Raw genomic sequence first — 22,438 nt, forward strand, 5'->3', positions numbered from 1 at the left:
ATGCTGCTGGATACATTAGTCACCCACCAAGAAGGCTAACACCACTGCTTGATGTTCCAGGCCTGGCAGCATGAGAGAACAACCTGTATTATCTGAGCCCATAAGAACAGGTAAACTATATCACTGAACAACCTCAATAGTGTTAACAGAAAATAACTTCAAGAAGGACAACCTGAGTTCAGATAGAAACAGACAGAAGAAACCAAAGTAGAGCAGGTCTGTTCTTTGGTATAACAACATACAAGAGCTCTTTTTATTTCCAGACTTCTCACTGACAGTGGTTTGTTCAGACTGCCTCCTGTTACCTGCCATGTAGCACCTTCAATTCATTCCCATTTTAGATTTCACCAATTACTCATAAATTCCCCACTCCTCATCCTTCATGTTCAATGGCATACGTTCTTTTCCCTCTGATGTTTATCCTCTCCTAATTAAATCTGTTATTTTTAATCTCCTGGAGAAAAAGAAATTTTAACAGCAGCACTGCTGTTACCATACTAGTTACACATCACAAGTTTTTTCCATTTAACTGTGTGCTATAAGTTCTGCAGTGTGTGGAGTGTCTGTGGTTTTGTCCTTGTAGCTGGCCACGTGCAACACCTATTTGGCACTGCTCCCAAACACCACAAAAACAAATGCCATCAAAAGAGAGCTCTCAAAATTGTATTTAAATCAGACTCTAGTCCCAGCACAGCAGAGGATCTCTGAGAAAACATCTCTATTTGCTTGTATCATATTTGACTAACAGAGATCCTTTTGATAAAAATGACATTGAGTGACGGAACCAAAACTAGGGAATTCACTTATTCCTAAGCATCTCAGAACAAATTCTTTAACTTGCCATAAGCATTTTCCTACAGCATTCTTAACACAGAAAAAGAGAAACATCCCTCAATGAAAGCTGCCTTGAAAAAAAAAAAAAAAGAGTAAAGAAAAAATGTTCAAACAATCTCAGAATATGATGTTTCACTTCATTATGCAAAAAATGGCAATTTAATCCAAATTGGGTTTGTGTAGTGAGGAAGAAGAGAAAGAAAGGTACTGGAGGATCAGAAGACCAAAAAAAGAATTCTCCCATCAAAAAAAAAAAAAAAAAAGGACAAAAAAACACAACACCATATCTAGGAAAGTGTTTCTTTTTATTCATCTTAAATTAAAACTACATATCAATTCAATTAGCAACCTCAAGTGCCTATTATTTACATGGCAGATATTATCAATATTTGACTTGCTGTCACTTTTGTGTGTCTGCTTGGCCTTACTTTCACTCTTTCTTAGTTTACATCTTCTCTGGAAAGATCTCTGGAAAACAGACCTAGAGAGGACTGGTTTTAGCCCTGAAACAATTTAGGTTCCCATAAAACAAATCCTTTACATCAGTTAGATGCTGTCCTGGATATCCTGCTTATCTATTATCCTCTAAATACCAAAGGCTTTGCAAAGGAGATGACAGAAGTTCACGGCTAGGGCTTATCTCTAAAGTCAGTTTCAGATGCCAGTTCAAGGTCTTGACTTTAATCTTCAAAGCAATTAACAGATGAGCCTTTGCTACACTGGAGACCAAATTGCTATCTATAAATTTCCTAAACAGTTTTGCTTCTTTGGGATGATGCTGATCACAAAGCCCAGACAAAGCTACATGAGTGCTGGAGCAAAGCATTTTCTGTCATAGCAATCTGGCTGCAAAACAAGTCTCCATCAGAGAATTCAGAGCTTCACTCTCCCTTTTGAACTGCCTTAAGCCTATTCCTAAAAAGAATGAAAGAAAAAGCCTCCCGCCTTAGCAGTGGCAGACACCAGTAGCTCTCCCCAGCCACATGAAAATATTTTCCCAACCCTATCTCCAAATTAATTAGCAAAAAAACACATTGTGAATTTTAATTCAAAAGGGATAAGAGATTCTAAGGCATTCAGAAGAGTATTAGCTACTGCTATCACTGCAAAAGAGGACAGAAGCTGAAATCTCAGCTAGTCAGGTTTGTATGTTATACAATATACATACAGTATATATACAATATATATACAATATAATATGAACATTTTTCCTTGTGTTAGCTTTACAACCTGTGGTTTGGAAAACACTAGCTGAGAACTAGCTTCATAAAACAAACACATTATAACTAAATTTCCTCTTCAAAACAGAGTCAGACTACCTGAGCAAGAATAATCACATCTTCATAGCCATCCTTTGGAAGTTCTCGAACATTTTTATGTCCTTCTTAAGACTGTGGTGCCCAAACCAACACCCAGTGCTGGAGGTGAGGCCACACAGCACAGAGCACAGCAGGACAACCCCTTCCCTCGCCTGTCAGTGTGGGCTTGATTGACCACCTCCAAGTACAGGTGGCCCTTTGGGCTGTCATGGCACAATGCTGACTCAGATTCAACTTGCCATCACCCAGAACCCCCAGATCCCTTTCTGTGGGGCAGCTCTCTTGCCTCTTGTCCCCTAGTTTGTGCATACATCCTGGGTTGCCCACTGTGGGGCAGATTTCGGCACTAGCTCTTGTTCAACTTCATGCACTTGGTGACTGCCCAGCCATCACATATGTCAAGATTGCTCTGCAAAGCCTCTCTGCCCGTAAGGGAGTCAACAGCTTCTCCAATTTGGTGATGTCCTCAGACTTAGCATACACTCAAGTCCTACAAACATACACCATCTCCAGACCAAGCCTTTCCTTTACATATGAAGCCCTTGCTCCTGTAGAGAGGAGTGTAATCTGAAAGGCTTAAATAACACCACAGATTTCATTAGCTTGCTTTCTGAATATCAAATATACAAAATACCGAATAAAAGCATAGGAACCAAAGAGGGGTTGTCTGTACTATCAGCAAAATGTACTTACTGCCTTCTCCTAGTTGGACCTACAGAGCAGCCTCTGGGAGACTGCTGACATTGTAGAGCACCACCTGGGCATACAGCTACTGCCTTGCAGAAGCCATGGAGGATTTCCAAGAAGTGGTTACAAACTGGGAAGAGATTGCTATTTTCTTTTGTTAGTGTTGCTTGAGAAGCTGATTTCCCCCCAGCCCCATCTGGAGAACCAGAGGGACACCAAGGAGGCCAGAAGCGAGCTATTCAGGGACTACACAGGGAAGGGGAAGCAAGGTCTAGGTAACAACTGAACCCCTTTCAATACAGCTCTCTTTGCTTCTCTACTCACGTTTAAACACCCGTGGCTCTGTGCAGTCACAAGTGCTGGTCAGTGACATCTGCTCTGGCTGCGCCAGCCAACCAGGCCCTGGGTACCACACAGCGATGTCACTGTGATGACACGTGGGTGTTACAGTGATGTCTGACAATCTCCCAATGGAATCCCCTGACAGTTCTCATAGACTTTGCTTGCTGACCTGCAGGGTGAAAACTGCCTTACCGCAGAAATGCCTCTACATGAAAACTTCAGTCAAACTGAGACAAGAGAAATTAAATTTGAGCCACCTGAATCTGAAGAAGTTGGCTGAGTCCTCAGACTCTCCTTCTTCTCATCCTCCAGGACAGGATGAATGAGGAACAATATAGGATGCTGCTCTAGCATGGATAAAGGAAGAAAAGGATTCACTAACTTCTGATGAAGAGGAAACCAAATGTTTCCCTCACATTTCTTCTGAGGAGAGCAAAGCCAGTGTCTCCTCAGCCCTCAGCTTTCCACAGAAACTCTGGCCATCAATTGAAAGTGACCAATTTAAGATGATTTGGTGGGATCATGGTGGAAACTGTGTTGTCATTGATGAAGAAATGTTTAAGCTCCAAGTACTGGGAAGGAAAGGACCTGTGAGAGATTTTCAGACTGAAAACATGAAAATCTCCATTCACAAACTTAATCCGTGAAGATTCACCAGAATACACCATGACTGCACAAGAGCTCATTCCATTCCTGAGCTTCTGGCAGAGGAAGAAGCATTTGCTGCTCACAGGAAGGTACATCAGTTGCTCCACACGTAAACCAACTCTCACAAGATTCTGGTGGGTGGGATGAAAGTTTCAAGAAAATAAGCCTTGGTAATAGAAGAGAGGTCGATGTCAGTCTGTTCTCATCTTTACATCTTTTTCTGTCTGTTTCTAGGTATTTGAGAGGTTGCATTACTGAATAGCAGAAATATTGATAAAATAGATTTGAGTTATATCCCAATTTGAACACATAGAAAAGAAAGATAAATCAGGATATGATGAGTCTATTTATTTCAATGTATTTGCAACATATCTTGTTTGACTTAACCTAAGCTCTGAGATGAATCTGACCGACAGACCTTTTTACTACCTATCTTTGCCTTCAGCAATTAGGTCTTACTTCCTGTATTTCACCATCTTTCAGTTCCAGACAGCGACTAACTCTTCTCCTCTGCATTTTTCAGTCCCTCTTCTACTCTCACCCACATTTCTAGAGAGATGATCCATAATTGCCTGAACACTGACAGCAAAGAGTTGCTCTGAGGAGACAGAGGTGGCTGCCCCTGCCCTGCAGGGAGACCTGAACGAGAGCCATCTGAGGAGCAGACCAGGTGCCCAGCTCATGCAGGGAGCAGCTACTGGGCAATGCAGGAGCTTGCTGGCAGCACCAAAGGAAGAAGGCACAGAGACAGTGGCACCCATGGGGCCCCACCACTCAAGCGCCCTAAGAAAGCCACCATCCAAACCAGTGCTGCTCCAGCCCTGCCAGCCCTGCTGCAGCAGCACAGAGGGAAACGTGCCAGCCTCTGGCCCCCTCCCTGCTGTCACTGAGCAGCAGCCAGACCTCGGCTGCCACTTCTGCTCCTCCATCTCACACAAGTCCCAAATTTACAACCGGCCCAGCACAGCAGGAGCTTCCCCGGCACCCACAGGCCACAGAGCGGCAGCTCCCTGGGCCCTCCTCACCTCAGCCCTTGCAGCAGCCTTGCAGGGGCAGCCCCGTCCTGCCCCAATGGCACCTGCAGCTCTCACCGGGCACATGCAGGAGATGGGCCGGCACCCCAGGTGGGACCCACTGCAGGCAGCGGGGACAGCAGCACCAGTTACAGGTGCATGAGTTGAGAGCTCATCAACAGATAGTTCTGAAAAGATGTTTGAGTAATAAACCTTCTGCATTATCAGATACTTTCATTTATTTATCTAATTATTTATTTAATAGTTCTGGGAATAAAATGTTTAAATAACTAACGTTTCCAGTTGTCATGTCCTTTTAGTCATTCTTTCACTTATTTAATGGTAAAATCTCAGAATTTTGTCTCTCAAAAGGAAGTAGAAGCAACGGCTCCAATATCAATTGAATGGTTTTCTGTAAAAATCAAGCTTTAGATTCTTTAGTTGTGGAGATACACAAATAATAACAAAACACTAACTGTTGATTTCAAGAGATAGCTTCTCTTATAAAGTCTTTTAAGAGGCATTTCCTGATTCATACTGCTATCAATCACAAGTTGTACTATGGCAGTGCTAATCACTCCCCATGGGAATGCTTTCAAAATTTTACTAAATCTGAAGTTTCACATTAGAGATGCAATAAATTGCCAAAATATGAGCTTTACCTTATTGACAACCAAATGCACACAGTAGCTTGTTTGGTATGTGTATTTTAGTTCAAATTTTATCTTTGTCTTGAAGTTTACCTAAGAGAATGCTTCTCAAATAGATTCATGAAAAAGCTACTCTCAGAAAATTCCCTTACTGAAAGAATCAATTATTTATAAAATACCACGCCTAAAGCATGGTATGCTTTCACCTGATGCAGATTTGCAGTCCTAATGGCAGTCAGATAGACATTTGATCAGGTGTCAGAAAACTGAGCAGGTGTCTGGGATGCAGTTTATCTAGAAAAGCTTAGAGTTCTGATTTGTCAGAACAGTAGAAGATACAATTCAATACAGACAAATTCTCCTGTCACCACCACACCCATATGCAAAAGCACAATATCACCATATTTGTGTCCTTTTGCTTCCTTCCAGGGGTCTCTGCCAACTAGCCCCCTGCATCCTTACTACCCAGCTCCTTGGTTGTGGCTCTGAAGAAACCATATGTTTCATACATCTATCACTCTGGGAAATAAACTGCTTTCAGAAATGTCATCAAAAAGCTGGCGGTTTAACTACTGCCTTTAACTGTCCTTATTCCACAGCTAAAAATGTCTTAATGGAAACAAAAAGTTACTGTATTAAAAATACATTTTCTTCAAAAGAAGAGGGAATTGAGATGCCATCTGCACTACTTCTGGCTGCCGTTCAGCTCCTTAAAATGAATGCCAAATTAACAGCAGCACTTCCCCCTCCCTGCTTCCTTCTTCATCTCATAGCTTGCTTTAAGTTTCACCCAGAATCCTTGGGAAAACAAAGAATACCACCTCTGCAAAAAACTTCAGCAGGGTTTGTTCTTTTCAGTGCTTATTCTCTACGGCTGTTACAGCTTCCCCATGATGTTCCCAAGGTCTTGGCTTCCCTGCAGGCAGGTCCGTTGGCTAGAGCAGGTTGGGCAGAAATTCCTGCTGGATTCTGCTATGATGTTGCTTGCAGTTTCTGGTCTCAGGCACAATTATTTGGTACTGGACATCTCCTTGCTCTCCATGCATTTACCTCACCTCCAGGATCTTCCTTCACTTCCCAGATACATCCTTCAGTCAGGATCTTCACATTCTCTTTGGACGGCCTTTTCTCTCTGGAACCCATCTCTCAGCACCAGCTCTTCATTCTGGAAACCAAGCCTCCAGCTTCTCCAGCCCAGAAAGTCTGTGTGCAGCAAGAGTACATAGTGTGAGGCTATTAACTGGTTGGCATATCTCACTATTCTATCAGTTCAAGCATTCACGATTCTACTTGCACTTGGTCCAGGTGTTATCAAATTTCCAAGCAGTGGTATCAAAGCTTAAAGATTCTTTAGAGCTGGAAAGAGGAAGAAATCCTACCAACAGTCCAGGCTGAGGTACAACACAGTCACAAGAGACTGGTATTGGCCCGGGAGGATGTTTCACCACTTGGCAAAGCCTTGTTTCTATCAGTTTCCACATTCAGCATCCGAAGCTACAATATTTGGCTTGCACCAGTTCTGTCCATTTGTGATTGCTGCAGTCTAGAGCAGGAACAAACCAAACGCAGCATGAGCTTGTAAAACCCATCAATTCCGGGCAACAACTCAGTGGTATCTTCTGATACAACGGAATTAGTTCTATCTACAAGCACAGAGGCTGCCATCTCCTTTTCTTTAAGTGAAAGAAGCCTCCAAGGAGCAATGAAGACCTCAAAAAAAAACAAAGGCTGAAACACAAACATCATTTAGCAGCTTGTTTTGCTGCATGCCTCATGGACTTACACAGTTTGTGGTGACGTGGTTATCTGTCACCCTATGCTTGTTACAGTACTTTACAAAACAGCCTGCTCTTACACAGAAGCATAGAATGCAAGATGCCATTCAACATTATCAGCATTTGAGATAAGTTACATGTTACCAATTCATATGTAAAATGATTCTAATTCTCCTCATTACACTGTTTCTTGATAGTTTTGGCTAAAGATTGGTGTGGAGGCACTTGGGCATGGAGAGTGGGATATTTTTAAACTCTATGAATTTTTATTTTATTTGACAGTGTGTCACTGCAGCTGACTAGTGAGAGTCAGCCACACATGCACATGTTGAGCATTCAAGACATTTGACTTGGTTAAACTTACAGAAAGGCTGGTGTTGTAGGTGCTTGTTGTTAAAAGCCATCCACAAAATACAAGCTAGGTAAATTGGGTACAACACTTCTGTACAAACAGTGTAGAAGTGGGACAGCTGAAGAGCAGTGGAGTCTATAAGAGAGACAGATTGTTGTTTGACTTGATTGTCTTCAGGATTTAATAAGTCCTTATCTTTATCTTATTTTTCATACTCCAATCCATACCTAGACTCCCTTAGGCAGTCACAACCCCAGTATCTCTCTCCTATTATTAAACACAGCTGTGAAAAATATCTTAGTCAGCCTACACTCAGAAGACAAAAAAAAAAAAGATGAATGAATAACCCACCATACAGTTTGAGAATATCAGTGCTGCTTGGCAGTCACATATACAGATGGAATAAGAGCTCCTTTAAGTCCTTGTTTACGTTATCTAGCAAGAACTCTGATAACTCAAACATTACAGCACTCACATTACAGATTTCCTGTTTTAGAGAAAGCTATATTAACTATTGGAGTATGAAAACTGATCAAAATTCTGAATTAAAAAAATAGAATAAAACCCAACAGTTTTCACCCCTGGGAATACATGAAATTGCAGTTCTGATCAGAAAACTGCGCTGAACTTCCAGAAGTACTACATCACAACCTCCAATTATTTCTTCTGCCTTTTGTAGAGATCTTCATTATTTCATGACAAATAAGTAGTACTGTATAATGATATATTACTACTATTGAAGCCAGTATATGGATAATCCATTATTTTCAAAGTCCTCTAGGGCAATTTCTGATTAGTACTCAATTTTTTTCTATTAAACGGTTTGACAAGAGAGCATGTAAAATAAAATAAAATGTTCCTATACTCATAGCAGCAGACGTGAAATATTTAAACCGAAATACACCTTTTAAAAATTATTATTTTATTATTTTTTTTATCAGTTCACTAGTTTTTCCTTCAGAAGTTTCAGATTTTTTTTTTTCCTCCCTCCTTATCAAAAGGGATAAAACTGGGTGTTAAAAATAAGTTCCAAGTCTTGATGTCCACACGTGCTTCAGCAAAGTTAATACCTAAATAGCTCTGACAGCTGTATTCATGAGCCAGCAAGCAAGCAAAGCCAGGACACAGGCACAGTGCACACAAGTGAGCCTTATCAGCAGGCACCGGTCCCCACTACGCAGGAGGGACTCCGCAAACACAACCAGCTCTACACTTGCCCACACATTTCAAGATCTCCCCTCCTTCCAGCCACCTTCCACTAAAAGCACTTTTCATTAAAAAAATTAAGGAACAAAGAGAAGAAAAAAAAAAAAAGAAGAGAGCAGTTAATATCTTCAGCTGAAGTCCTTCTGCTTGCTTTGTGCTGCACTACCTCAGCACGAACCAAAATCCTGCCTCTCCCTGGCCCATGCTCTGCAAATGAGGCACAAAACCCAGAGGTGGTTAATGAATATGCTGCAATTTTTTTTTTTTTCCAGAATCAGCACAATGTTGCTTGGCACAGGTGCACTTTAACAATGATAAATCTGGAAAGTTCACATTGATTAATTACTCTGATTTTCACATTCACCCATCTTACACAAAGAAAAGGCAAATCAAGCTGTAGGAAGTATCTTTCTCTCCACCTCCCTGATATTTTATGCTGCTCTTTTCTCCTTTTTTTGTTCTTTTTCTTTTTTTTTTTTTTAAAGGAAACAAACAAACAATAAAACCCTGTTTCTCAGCATCTATTTTTAGCTGTAACATTTTGGAACATATAAGCAGAATTGGATTCTCTTAAAACGCAGTTCTGAAAGTGGAAAAGAAGAATTTAGGAAAGCTTCTAGAACAATTAATGAGTTTAACAGTCACTTCCTTATGTATGGGGAATGTGCCACCAGCCCATCATCAGAATATCCAGGCACTTTCTACCCAATAAAGACAAGTACTGCCAGCATTCCTAAACATCTGTATGGAACCAAGGACTTTTCAGGTATCAAGCCAACAAACAGCATAAGGAGTGATTACTAGATACCCTGCAGGAAAGTAGCACCTTTTCAGAAGTAAAAGGGCTTCTGATGTTTCTTCAAAGGAATCAGATTCAAATAAGCTCCATATCAGATGTGATCCACTACCAGATCCTCCACTACAAAATGCTCTGCACCTTTCCATTTGTTTTGATGGTTAACACACAGCTGCTAAATGTATAAAGAGCTATTCTAAGCTGCACTAGAAGCTACTGTGCCCTGCAAGGGCTATCAGAGATCTACCAAGTTATTTAAATTAGATATAAAAGGTCCTACCTTCAAAAAAGAGAGCAATTCAATAAATTTTCAGGATGCCTAGAGTTCTAGGAAGAAAAGGTCTTTGCATAGATAAATAGATCAATTGCCTAAGGGATATCAAGCAAGTTCAAAATTGTTACATGCTCTATCATTATTTCCACAAAATAGGACTTTTGGGACTTAGGCAAATAATTGTTCAAACACTGCTGTCAAAACTTAATCCTGCAAATCCACATCCCACATATCACAGGATATAAAAATCAGACCTTTTGATTCAACTGTTAACAACTCCAAAGCCACCTACATCCAGATGTGAAGTGATGCTGTCATCGTCTATGTAACGAAGCAACACTTCCCTCCTGCATGAAGCAAAACATGACAAGAGCAGCTTGATTACCACTCTTAAATTCAACACAAGCAATACACCAGAGTAAGGCATGTGACTAAATAATAATAATAAAGCAGAAAGCATACTTAATTACTTAACATTACAAGCCTCAATTAAGAATCCTTCATTAATTGTGGTTTTTGCATCCTCGGAATCATCCGAGCCAGCCAGCAGCCATCAGTTCAACTACAGCTGATGAATCTGACAGTATCATTTTTAAAAGCATAGATATCCAGCTAGCAGTATCAGAGCATCCTTCTTGTAGCACACCAGGTCCAACTTGGTAATTCAGAGTATATTTTGCTTTTCACATCACCACTACCAGAAGAGAAAGCGAGACAGACAACTACCTGATTTTACAAAATTACAGGAAATAAATGAACAAAATCTCTGAGAGTGCATGGGCTGTACAGCCCAGACATTCTGTATTCACTCTAATTAGTTTCTTTGGAGCAGATTGCTTTCAATAAGCTCAAGAAAATTGAGCTTGATTCACTAGAGACAATCTGGGTTCAGTTGTTAACCTTTTAGCCTTTAAATATGGAAGTTTCTTTAAAATCTATAACATTAACAAGTACACTCATCAATAGAAATCAAGGTAGCATCAAGATATGATTTTCTTTTTAATACCAAAACAATTCAGAATTGAAAAAAAGCCCATATTTTTTCACCAATTAACAAAGTCAGAATCTGCCTGAATAAGACTGGAGAAGAGACCTCAAGTATTTATACACTCCAACCATTCCCAAATTTGGATAGAATCAACAATGCTATTAAACAAGTGCAGGCTTATCCACATGCCCCAGGGATGCTGCTGGCCAGTACTTAGTGAGGGATGGAGGCATGACAGACAGACATCCCATTCCCATGCCAGCTGATGTGATTAGGGCTGGCCAGCCTGCCCATTCCTGCAGAGGCTGCATCTGTTCACGAGCGCTCTTGCATTAATAGTCATATTCCTGCTTTCCAGCTCCAAGATCCTTTCTAACTGAGGTAAGCCAAGTCCTGATAATTCTCAAGCACCTACAGTTGCCTCGAATGACACTACATATAGGGAAAATATTCCTGTCACGGAGGTTAGAGGACTGCCAGAATCAGCAGTGACAATATACTAATACAATAAATTGTTGTAACAGTTTCAGAATTGTTTGCTTTTGAATCAATTCCATAACAACAACACATAAGAAGAAAAAAGCACACAGGAAACCAGAAACTTCTGCTGACTTAGATACAGTCAGGTGGGTTTAAATTTCCCTTTAGGGAACTAGGATCTTTTGCCTTAGTATAAGAACCAGAACAAAGGTATCAAAAGTATCAAGACAGAATTCTAACCTTAGTGCAGAAAAGTTTATGAAGGAAACTTAAATGGCATAAAGAAAACAGCAACATCCTGATGATGCTGAAATTGATTTTGTTCTATACTTCATGGTTTTCATCCAATAAAATTAAATTGACTTATATTTTCCTCTTCTGTGCTCAAAGATTTTAGTCTTTCTAGTCTCCCATGGCCCACTGTGAGCAAAATGAGCTATTAAAATCAATGTTATGGTCATCTATTAGTCAGCTAATAACAGGAGCAAGCAATTATCCAAGGTAAAGAATGTAGCTCATAAAGGAGAAAGTAAAACCTTGTCTATGATTAGATAGTAACAGGCTGCAAAAATATTATTTTACAGATGCCGAGAAATAGAGCTTCACTATAAAAAATGCTAAGTACCTTAATGTTATCCATAGAAGAGAAGCCATTAGCTGCATTACTTACAAGCTTGGAAATGGAAGAAATGTGGAAGGAGTGTTATCTCTAATAGTGATTAGGTTCACAGGATAACAGGAGGATTCTTCTGCTACTTTTTCTATTGTCCAATAATTCACAGTTCTGATGTTTTTCTAACTGTACGATAGAAGTATTCACCTCATTAATCCAGCAGGAAACTAATGCAATAAATGCCATGACTGGCATTCTTCTTTGCCAGTGAGCTCAGTTAGTTTACTGCAGGGACAGAAAGACCAAAAGATGATGCAAGGAATGTGCAAGCCCACCACAGCAGGACCCACAGGATGAGTGGAAAAGGAGGAACTGCTGCCCTCTCTAAACTAGTCCCCACCCACTGCATCATCCCTGCCTAACCACTCCTGCAACGTCAGGCTCTGCAAGGATGGAGTAAGGATGGTTTCATCTCCAAAAAGTTTAATGTCTAAAGAGCGCTAAAAATAATTGTGCAGTCCAACAACAAATCCAGACACTGTGTAGGGGCCACAAAATATCTGATTAGAGAAGCACTGCTGAAGATCAAAATAGCCTTCTAATTTCTGAAAATAGCTGTCCTCGGGATCAAACACAATTGCACGATAATCCAGGTGAAGATCATCTAGGAATTTTTGCTGGCTTGGTAGATGAGCTGTCCAATGGAATCCAAACGTATCATTGTAACATAACTAACAGCTGAAATTTTATTGTCTGTTTTCCTTATATTTTGTGGTATTATGTGAGTCAGTTCTGTAGGAATGAGGAAATAGCTCACCCTGACATGCAAATAAGAAGGTGCCACACAACAGTGGAAGCAACGAGAAAATGAAGGCAAGTCATTTACAAGTGATTTAAATGGATTAGGAGCAGACTCCTAACATGTAATCACCAAAGCAGATCTCTCTCAATCAAGAGCTGTGACATGAGTCACTTAATCGACACTATCTCAAAAGCAAGGAGAGGGGTTTGAAGCAAAACAGTCCTTCACATGTGCAGTGATGCAGTTTTCTCTAGAAAAGATGTTAATATGCAGCTTCAAACAGTAAAGCAGAATGCTGCTTGTCTATTTTCTCCAGTGGGATTATTTGCAGTCCTTCCTATTGTGAACATATTTCCAAACATACTAGAGAGGGGAAGGGGAGAGAAGGCTCCTATTATCTGACAGCTTGCTAACAATAAAGTAATAATAACAGATACTAGTGATGAAAAATGCTTTGGAAAGCAGGAAGAAGACTGACACTGGGAAATGAGAGTTTTTGGGTTTTTTTTTTGTTTGTTTGTTTTTTTTCCTTTCCTTAGAAGAAAAGCCTGATTTTTGTGTTTTTAAGAATGTTTGCTGCCCTTGGATACCAGCTAAATACAAACATCATCTCATTCCAGAAAGATTTTCAAAGCAGGAAGCATCCACATATCAGCAGACGTAAGGTAGATTCTTTGGTAATCTATACAAAGCAGAAACAAAAAAAAAAAAAGAAGAAAACAACATTTAAATCACCTTTAAAGGTAAGAAGTTTCAGTGACACAATAGGAAAATTTAAAAAAAAACATTAAGATATCATTAACTCATTAAGGTTTGACATTAACTGTTTGGCACATCTCGTGCTTTCCTTTGTAAACTAACTGTTTTCTCAGCAACCTAGAAAAATCTTACGTAGGTGAATGTTACACTGAGATGATCAACTTTCTCTCCTGACTTCTGAGCATTTAGCTATGAAACGCCTATTCTGCATTAATACGAGCTTTCACTTCAGTGTTGTACAAGTGTCCAAGAACTCTGTCTTGACTTAAATGCTATTGTCTCAGAAGAGATGTCAAAGACCTTGACCCACTCTGGGCAAAGCACGCTCTCAAGACAGGTGGAGCTTTAAAATATGAAAGATGTTTGGATCCTCAATACACTCTTGTTTATGGCAGTTAAGGATAGAGCAAAATTAGGATCACCATGGGGAAAGGTTGAGCAGTCACCAGATATCTGGGCAGTCACCAGAAGGGAATGTATTCTCACTTGTCCTACATCAGGATGCATTAAGGAGGACAGGCTTGACAACTAATGTTTTTTTTTTCATTATCCAACCTGGACGTAAAACAAAAAATGAAGTTATGTAAAATAATCATCTACTTGAAACAGAGTAAAGATTTATAGTAGAAAAACATTTTTCAGTAACTGCCAATTAGACCACAGACTCTGCCTCCTGGTGTTTTTCACTATTTATCTTGTCTTAAAAAAAAAAAAACACATGTATTTTCAAGAAATATCCTTCTAAACTTAAGTGAGGTTGTCATGCTGGGCCTGCAGGCAGCTGGAGAAAAATAGTGACCCAGCCATCTCCATCCCAGGGAATCAGTAGACTCCATGCCCTTATGCTGACTTCTTCAACTCTGGAAGTTAGGTAGCTGTCTGTGCCAGCTACACAGTGTCAAACATCACTTGACATTCGAAGTGACGCTTTAAAACCAATTGTGCTGACTGCTAAAATATTCCATCATGAAGATAAACGTGATGCAAATCTGATCATGATCAAACTGGAAATACATCTAGCAAGCATAAGAAGAACATTATTAGAAATACAAACTACTTCTTTCTAAGGAGACAACATGGCAAACCCTCAGGATCCCTCTGCGTACATCCAAAAGGTTGTTCTGAGTTTTCAGGACATCATTTTCCTGCACAGACTGACAGTGCAGAGCAGCTACAATATGAACTATAAATAATTCATATTTGTTATCCATTTGGCACAAAAGCTACTGCATGGACATTGTAATGCTTCTGGCTGTGCTTTCAGACAGAACTGCCCATTCCATTAGGTAACTTTAAGCGTTCAGAGTGTTTGTGGATCACAACATCCAGAGTTAAACGTGAAATATCTTGTCAGAAGTTACTTCTGGGGGATTGAGTCATTCCTCCCACTCCTTCATCGCTGCAGGAACCAGAGGAAGAATTTGGGGGCAGATTAGTGGAATGAATGAGCTGACTGATAGCACACGCGAGCCTGATGTAGTTGCCTCAACCTCCTGTTCCTGTGGGAGTCACCAGGTGGCACCGTGACACAGGTTTACAGCATCTCTTCTCCAGCACCTGAGCACAAAGCTCTACTGCCCTGCTATGGGATGTTACTCCTCCGGAGAGGCTTGTAGCAGGTGGAAGAAAATCTTCCCACTTTAATTTCCCTAGCACAGACCAAATTTGCAGGTAAAGTTGTTGGTCAAAATGGCTGAGGTTCCTGAGGTGTCTGTGTTTACTTTCATCTTATTTCAAGAAAGACTGAAAATCCTGTTCAGGCTTTCCTTCTTAATTCATTTAGACTCAAATGCTAATTACAATTACTGAAAAGCATCATAAGTTGGACCTGACTGAGAGAGCTGTCTGGATACCTTACACAAGATCCAGGCTTGATCCAGGAATGGAAGAACTATTCACTGAGCCAAAGTGAATGAAAAATATTGTTGAATAAAGCTCCTAGGTTTACTGACCTGCACTAATGCTGTGGGCTTTGTTGTCCCATCTATCAAGCAAGATCCAGAAACAAGTTTTTGATTATTTCTGGCCCTGACATTTTTTGGCAGACAACAAGTGACAGAGTAGAAGGTGATTAATACTGGCAGAGGTAGAAAGAGCTGGTTTTCTGTAGGCAACAAATAAATGTCTGAATTAAGAAGAAACTGATATCCCTGAAATATGATATTTCAAGATGGCATCCAACAACCACCAGAGGACTATAAAGCCTCAGTGAGCTGTCATACATTAGATCATGCATAGCACATTCGACTTTGAAATGAGCATCTCCTTCCAAATGCAAATAGGATATTTTCTTTCAAGAACAAATATCAAACACAATAAGCATGCCTGCATAAGAGTTGGACCCATCTTCCAAGTCATTCCATTTGACTTCAGCCATATAAAAGAACTTCCTACTCTTCTCAGGGGCAACAAGCAATATCGCCTGTTTCAATTAATCTAAAGCTGAATCAAATGAGAACGTTTCACTGGTGTTGACTGACTTCTTATTCCTCAGATGCTGCATTAGAGAAAGCGAGATACAGGAAAGCCAATCTCCTTTATTCTTACTTTATTCTTTCTTGGATTCTGTTTTGAAAAAACTTCTTTGAAAATCATTTATTTGAACAGAATTATATTCATTATTAATAATAATTATGTCATTCAGAAGAGCCAGAATAATGCCATAGAACTAGGGAAATGAAAACAGATTATTTGAAATCCAAACACATTAAGAAAGTCATTAAAGAAAAATATCTCCTAGCAAAATCTCTATTTTTATTAAAGGCATAGAAATGGCAGTGCACAGCATAAAATATTGTATCACCACCAGTTAATTTATCATGTAGCACTTCAAATGAGAAGATAAACAAATGAGATTTAAGAAGCTGATGTGTCCTTTAAAGTCTATCCTCAACCATTAAATTTTTCCTTTAATAAAATTCAGGATGGTGGAAATAGTTTGATTTTTCAAAGTATGAGATTTTAAGTGTATTTACGTATCAATATTTGTGTTCAAACATATCTCAGTTCCTTTGCTTTCTTACTGCAACAAGAGCATTCATGTAATTCAACCAAATACAAATTATTTTGGCTTTTAAAAGGAGATTGCCTAAGCTCAATAGTGAGCATCTGCTTCATTTTTACATGAAACTTTCTAAAAAAAAAAAAAAAAATTCCGAAAGAAAAGAGTGACCTGATTATCTTCCCACCTTATTACTATGGATGCAGCTCTATTTAGAGTTGAACAAAGCAAAATGAAGGTAGCAGCTTAGTTTAGAATATCACTATGAATAGAAAAAAAAAAAAAACTAAACTAAATTTATCTCATTTTTAGCTTTTACTTTTTTTAAGTGAAGGTAAATAGTTTAAGCATTTTTGAGATGTGTTCTGCCCACTTCTCAGAAAAAGGAACAAAACAGTAGCAGATAGATGAATCTTTTGATCATTGCATTTTAAGGAATAATTATAAGCTACGTTGAAATGAGGCTTCTATATGTTTTTTGGGTTTTTTAAGAGTATTCTTTTCGTTTTCTGTACTGTGTTGTCTATTCAAGATAACATGAGAGACAGCTAAATAGGTGGATGCCTGGCATTGCAGGAAATAACCCTTGCTCCAAGAACCTTTGAGATCATGAGACACAGTAATCAACAAGGCACACAGTTCTTGCTTCCTTTTGATGGACCTGAAATGTTTTTCTAAAATTGCATCTGAAAGACCTGACAATCTTCATTCACATTAGCAATACATATACTTTGAACAATCCCTCCAGAGGGACAGAGATCTTCTGGGACAAGGTATGTTCGGTTTGAGCAGTAGCATCAAAGCTAAAATCTTTGATGAGAGAGGAGAGAAATTCTCTCACAACAATCTCTTGGATTCGAGCTTCTCCGGTGCTGTGTTAATTAGGCCTAAACTCATGTTCTCATGCTGCAGGAAGAAATTCAGTCTGTAGAAAGGAAGATACACTAAACAAAGCAACTCCTTTAGGGATCCCTAGCTCCTGGAGTAATTTTCTCCACTCCTCTCCCACTTCTCAAACAGAAAATAATCGATTTATCATTCCATATCCAAGCTAATAAAAGAAATACCCATCAGGAAAACTAAGCAGTGAGGCTCCTGTCCACATGTTGGGGAAGTTGTTGCCAAATTCAATTTGGAAGGAGCCTTCCAGGCAGGTAGCTGTGTGACTACATTTGGCTTCAGGGCAAATACACATTAACACCAACAGAGCACAGAGCACCAAGGCATTTAGCCTCCAAGATTAAGTTTCCATTTTCCTTTGTTTTTACCTGCTGAGAGAAAATATTGACAAGAGAAATCTTCCAGACAGACAGCCAAACCAAAACATTTCATTTAGAGTTGTTTTGAGACTGAGTTCATAACTGAATTTATTTTGTCACAAAAGACAATTTGGACCTAAAATATGCTGCAGGGGGGAAAAAAAAAAAAAATCAGAAGAGAGTCAGAAAAATGATTAAAAAGTTGAAATTTCATCTTCTACCAAAAGTCAGTCCATTCAACAGAGAAGAGTAATTTAAGGATAGTGCCTGACTAAACATGGAACAAAACAAAAATCTGTAGTGGAAGGATCTCTGCCTGACAGACAAGTACATAGGAAGATCTAAGAGCCAGAAACAGAAACAAAACCATTTCAGACAAGGAATAAAGCCCAAATGCTAAGTAAAGCACATTTGCCACTAGGGCAGTTTACTACGGTTTACAAACAATCTTAAACCAAATAATTCTGGGAATTTTTAACCCACACTTCACTGCTAGTTTTAAAAAGCCCCTAAAATCCATCCAGCATCAAATTCCCAGGCTTTACAGAAATTCTACACAGCGAACCAGTTTGAATTGCTCTTTACTTTTGCCTGTAAAACTGAAGGTTGTAGTGCGCAGTTGAACTTCAAAATATCTTGAGCCTGGTGCAAGTTTGTTTTCCATCACTGTTAGTGAAGTTACAATAAAAAAGCACCATTGTAAGGCCCTAACTAGATAGAGCGCTGCAGAGAAAACATTTATAAAGGCCCATCTCCATGTATTCATGAACTGGTTATCTGTTGTGAAAGGCTGCAATGTTCTTGCAAATCCTGACTGGAGATGTACGTCTGTGCAAATTATCACCATCATGGACATGAGAGCCCAACCACACGTTTCAGATCACAATGGCAGTGCTTCTGGTGCTTCTGGTTTTGTCCACGCTCAACATGCCTGTACATCAGTCCTCCTTCTGGCACTGGCTCACCGTGTTTTGATCGTTGTTCATTTCAATACCCACCGCTGTTTGCTGCTATTGTCCCTTCCCCCAAATCCTGGTGAAGGACTGAGACAATACACATTCGCTGACAAAGAACTGAAAATTATCTGTCTTGAAAACAGTATTCATGACATTTTCTCTGACATATTCCGATGCCAATGGAAAGCATGCTGTTCTGGTAAATACAGAAGGAAAGGACATTTTAACAGCTGCTCTTTTTTATTTTTGAATTTTCACCTCAAGCAGTGCTCTGGCATTTGCATTTAGCATCAAGCACTGGCAATTAACCTGAATGAGGCTACCTTCCCTCTGGTAACAGGCGGAGAGGCAAGAATCACTTCATGTCAATGGATCCAAACATTTGGAGAACAGCTTTTAATCAAGATCAATACCTATAATGAGAAAAGGGCTTAAAAACTAGCAAAGCAATAATGCACATATTAGCTTTTTGATTGAACATGCTGATAACCTCAGAAAAAACAATTACACCAGCCAACCTGGAAAAAACATAATGGGACTGCCACCCTCACAAGGGAGCTGATTCAACCAGTCCCAGACCTTCACAAAGGCAGACACCAAAATACTTACGCATCCCCAGCTACATCACTGCTCTTTTATCCAGTGCATTTCAGACGCTTATTCTCCAAAATATTGCTAAAAATTTTTCTTCTTCCCTCTTTAAGGCATAATTGACTTCTCTAAACAATATACTTTTATGGCAACCATTTGTTTTTGTAGGCAAGTGAATAACTACTGCGTTTCCATTTTTAATGTATAATTTCAGACCAATAATCCTTCTGGGAAGCTTTTTAATAAGACATGAAATTCCAGAGGAAGAGAAAGCAGTAACATGAATGGCCTTCCCTTATTCCTATTGCTGTACTGTTTTCAGTAGTTACGGTAGGAGACATTTAATGCCCTTTGGGTTTAATAACTTATTTTACAGTTTCCTACTAATGCGTACCAAGTAATACAGCTATGTCAGGATTTAATGCTAATTAACAGGGCTACTTAAACAGCCAAAGTTGATCTGAATCATAGATCTCAACTCAGTTCTCTCACAAAACATTAATCAAGTCTTATATATGTGACGTCCCTGCTTTTGCACTTTTCCTCATGATTCCTTGATCACATAGGATTCCTACTGTTTGAAGTCCTTCTTGGCTCAAACTGGGAAGAAAGGAAACTGCACAGTTTTTCCACAGCTAATTTTATTGAGTTTAATGCCATGAAGTCAAGAAAGGCCAGGTGTTCCAATGATCTTCTGCCAAATTTTGTCAAGGAAGTAAGTAGTTCCCCAGAAAATGTTTTGATTTTCTGAGAAGAAAATAGCTAGAAAATACACAGCTAGTCTACAAAATACACTGAAAACAATTGCAGTTTCATTAATTTCTGTCTGTGGCATTTGGTTGGTCAGCATTAGAAATGCACATTCCATGCGACCCAGTGATGACAATCACCGCAGCAGCATGACATCAGACACCCACATGTGCCTCACAGATTTAGGATGGGGCTTGACAATTTGGAAATCAGTCAGCAATCCAAGCCTTAATTTCTTCTCAGGACTTGCTCATGCTTGCAATTTAACTCCTTTTTTTTTTTTACTTCCTAAGGCTAGCACTGAAGTTCCACCAATATTTTCATTTCCATGTTTGAACTGGGCTTTTTCCATATACATGCTAACACGTGAGTATATACTGTGTAGTATCTACTAGACTTCAGATAACTGAATTACCTGAATTACCCTTCTCCTGATCTCTGTCACATGAAGCACTCTTGCAGACAATCAGACAAGCAAAAGATAAGAGGTACAGACAAGCCTTATGGTAATACAGCATCATTATTACCTCATAATACAGTATACATCATTACCTCAAAGGCAATTTGTTTGCTATTAAGCAAGCAGTTTCCAAGGAGCTAATGTTTCACTTCGAGCAACATCACTAACAAATCTCACCTTCACTGTTTTCACTAGACCTTTGGAAATTTAGTTAGGAAAGCTTAAGAGGTAATGATGATAGAGATGCAGAAGGCTGTTCTTGGCACCCAGCTACAGCTCAGACTTGATGCAGTGCCCATGCTGTGACCAAGGGGCTGGAGCTCAGCTCTGACTCCATGAATATCCCTTTCTGCCACCTCCACCAGCAGCCAGACCAGATGTTGTAGTTAACGACAAACAGAAGCAATAGTTTCTCAGGCTTCTTCCACTGTTCTAAGTTTTTGCTCAAGTGCAAAACAAGTGAGCACAGCAGGAAGCATGATAAAGTCAGTCATCTTAACAGATACTACGAAAAAGAAAAAAAGCAACAACCAAGAACAACAAAAACACCATACCATTTTCTTTTAAAGAATAACCACTTAGTTCTTAGAGACGTGCATGCCCACACAGGATGTTTCATGATTGTCAGGTGCACCAGTAATCTAAAGAACCTTACAAGAAGGAATGTAATACATTTTAACTAAAAAGAGAATTCAACTGGTTAGTAACACAGCAAGGCTATATTCAGCCTAAGAGACACACATATCAAGGATCAAAAATACCTAATATTCTCCAACACTTTAGAAGAGGTCTGGGGGAGTTCTGCTTACAGCCAGAGGTCTGAACTGTTCATTAAAATTATTACTACAAACTGTATAACAGGATTTACGTTGCCAGTCTAATTTATCGTTCTCAAGCTACACATGAATTTCACTGAAATTGGCAAAGAAATAACACAAGTGCAAAAATCAAGATGAAGTTGGGTTCTGTTGACTTCTCAATATTTATTGCATGAAGAGGTAAATATTGACAAAGATTAAGAAAGATTAGAGAAAGGTTTGCAAGTCAATATGTGCTTGAAGGAAGAGAACACCTGATATTTATTCAAGTTGAGTAAGTTATCTAGAGATCTTTCTATACTTTTTGTGTGGCAAGGACAGTGCTGCCTTACAAAGGACCATCCATTGTTATCTAGCAGCTCATTTGCCTTTAACCAATGTTTTCTATGTTTTGGAAAGAAAAATAATAATATTCTCCCTCTAGATGCTTACAGAACATTAGCTCCTTCTTGCCTCCAAGCCAAACAGCATGTGTTCCCATGTCTGTATTTTTGCTGGCACTGTTACCATCACAAATGCTGAGGAATTCTTAGTTTTTAAGCAAATGTTAAATGTTCATCCATAACTAACAAAGCATTTTGGCACACCTCTACAGGCAAGAATAATATTTTTGTTCTTTGTTGGAAAAAAAAAAAGAAAAAAAAAAAAACACAAATCATTACTTATTTTTCTAACTTCAGCTATAATAAATAATAAAAATGATGATATTCTGGGAAAGAAAAAAAAAAAACAACCATACTCCTCTCCATTTCTTACAGCCATGATCTTCAAGCATTAAACTCACATTCGGGCCTAAGTTATCAGAAATGTCATGTTTCTGCTTTGAAAGAGTTCTGTTTATCCTTCACAGTTAAAAGCTAACTTTTGTGAAGTTAGAACAGGGGAACTGTCAGTAATGGCCAAAAACAGATCCACAAGTAGGGGCTTAACTGCTAAACAAGGGCAAAACTTGCATGAACACCACACTACAAACACAAACACCAGAAAGCAGCATTTATGAACATTTGTATATTTGATGACAGCCTCTGTATTAATTACTCTCACATGTATTTTAGGAGACTAAAA

The 22,438-nt window shown here is 39.2% G+C and overlaps 1 protein-coding gene across 12 annotated transcripts in view; it reads right to left on the bottom strand.

Annotated features, from left to right (window-relative positions):
* LOC116227229 (uncharacterized) overlaps positions 1-22,438 on the bottom strand; it is a 244,817-nt gene that overhangs the window by 181,300 nt on the left and 41,079 nt on the right. The window contains exons 4-6 of one of the 12 annotated variants that reach the window (XR_004166507.2): positions 7,633-7,755; positions 6,873-7,036; positions 3,834-6,696 (exon numbers count right to left, since the gene is read on the bottom strand). The exons of 5 other annotated variants lie outside the window; for them this stretch is intronic. Coding sequence is in view for 1 of the 7 variants with exons in the window: in XM_090142370.1 (XP_089998496.1) it covers positions 6,584-6,696; positions 7,633-7,755 (236 nt within the window). In the remaining 6 variants the exon portion in view is untranslated. Of the gene's footprint in view, positions 1-3,831; positions 6,697-6,872; positions 7,037-7,632; positions 7,756-10,150; positions 10,244-13,442; positions 13,462-18,978; positions 19,168-22,438 lie in introns of those variants that run through there. 6 more of the 12 variants (XR_016467648.1, XM_090142370.1, XR_004166506.2 and 3 more) reach the window with 6 other exon arrangements.

The sequence above is a fragment of the Phasianus colchicus genome, chromosome 6 (assembly GCF_987193195.1).
Source record: "Phasianus colchicus chromosome 6, bPhaCol1.hap1.1, whole genome shotgun sequence".
In the NCBI taxonomy this organism is placed as follows: Eukaryota; Metazoa; Chordata; class Aves; order Galliformes; family Phasianidae; genus Phasianus; species Phasianus colchicus.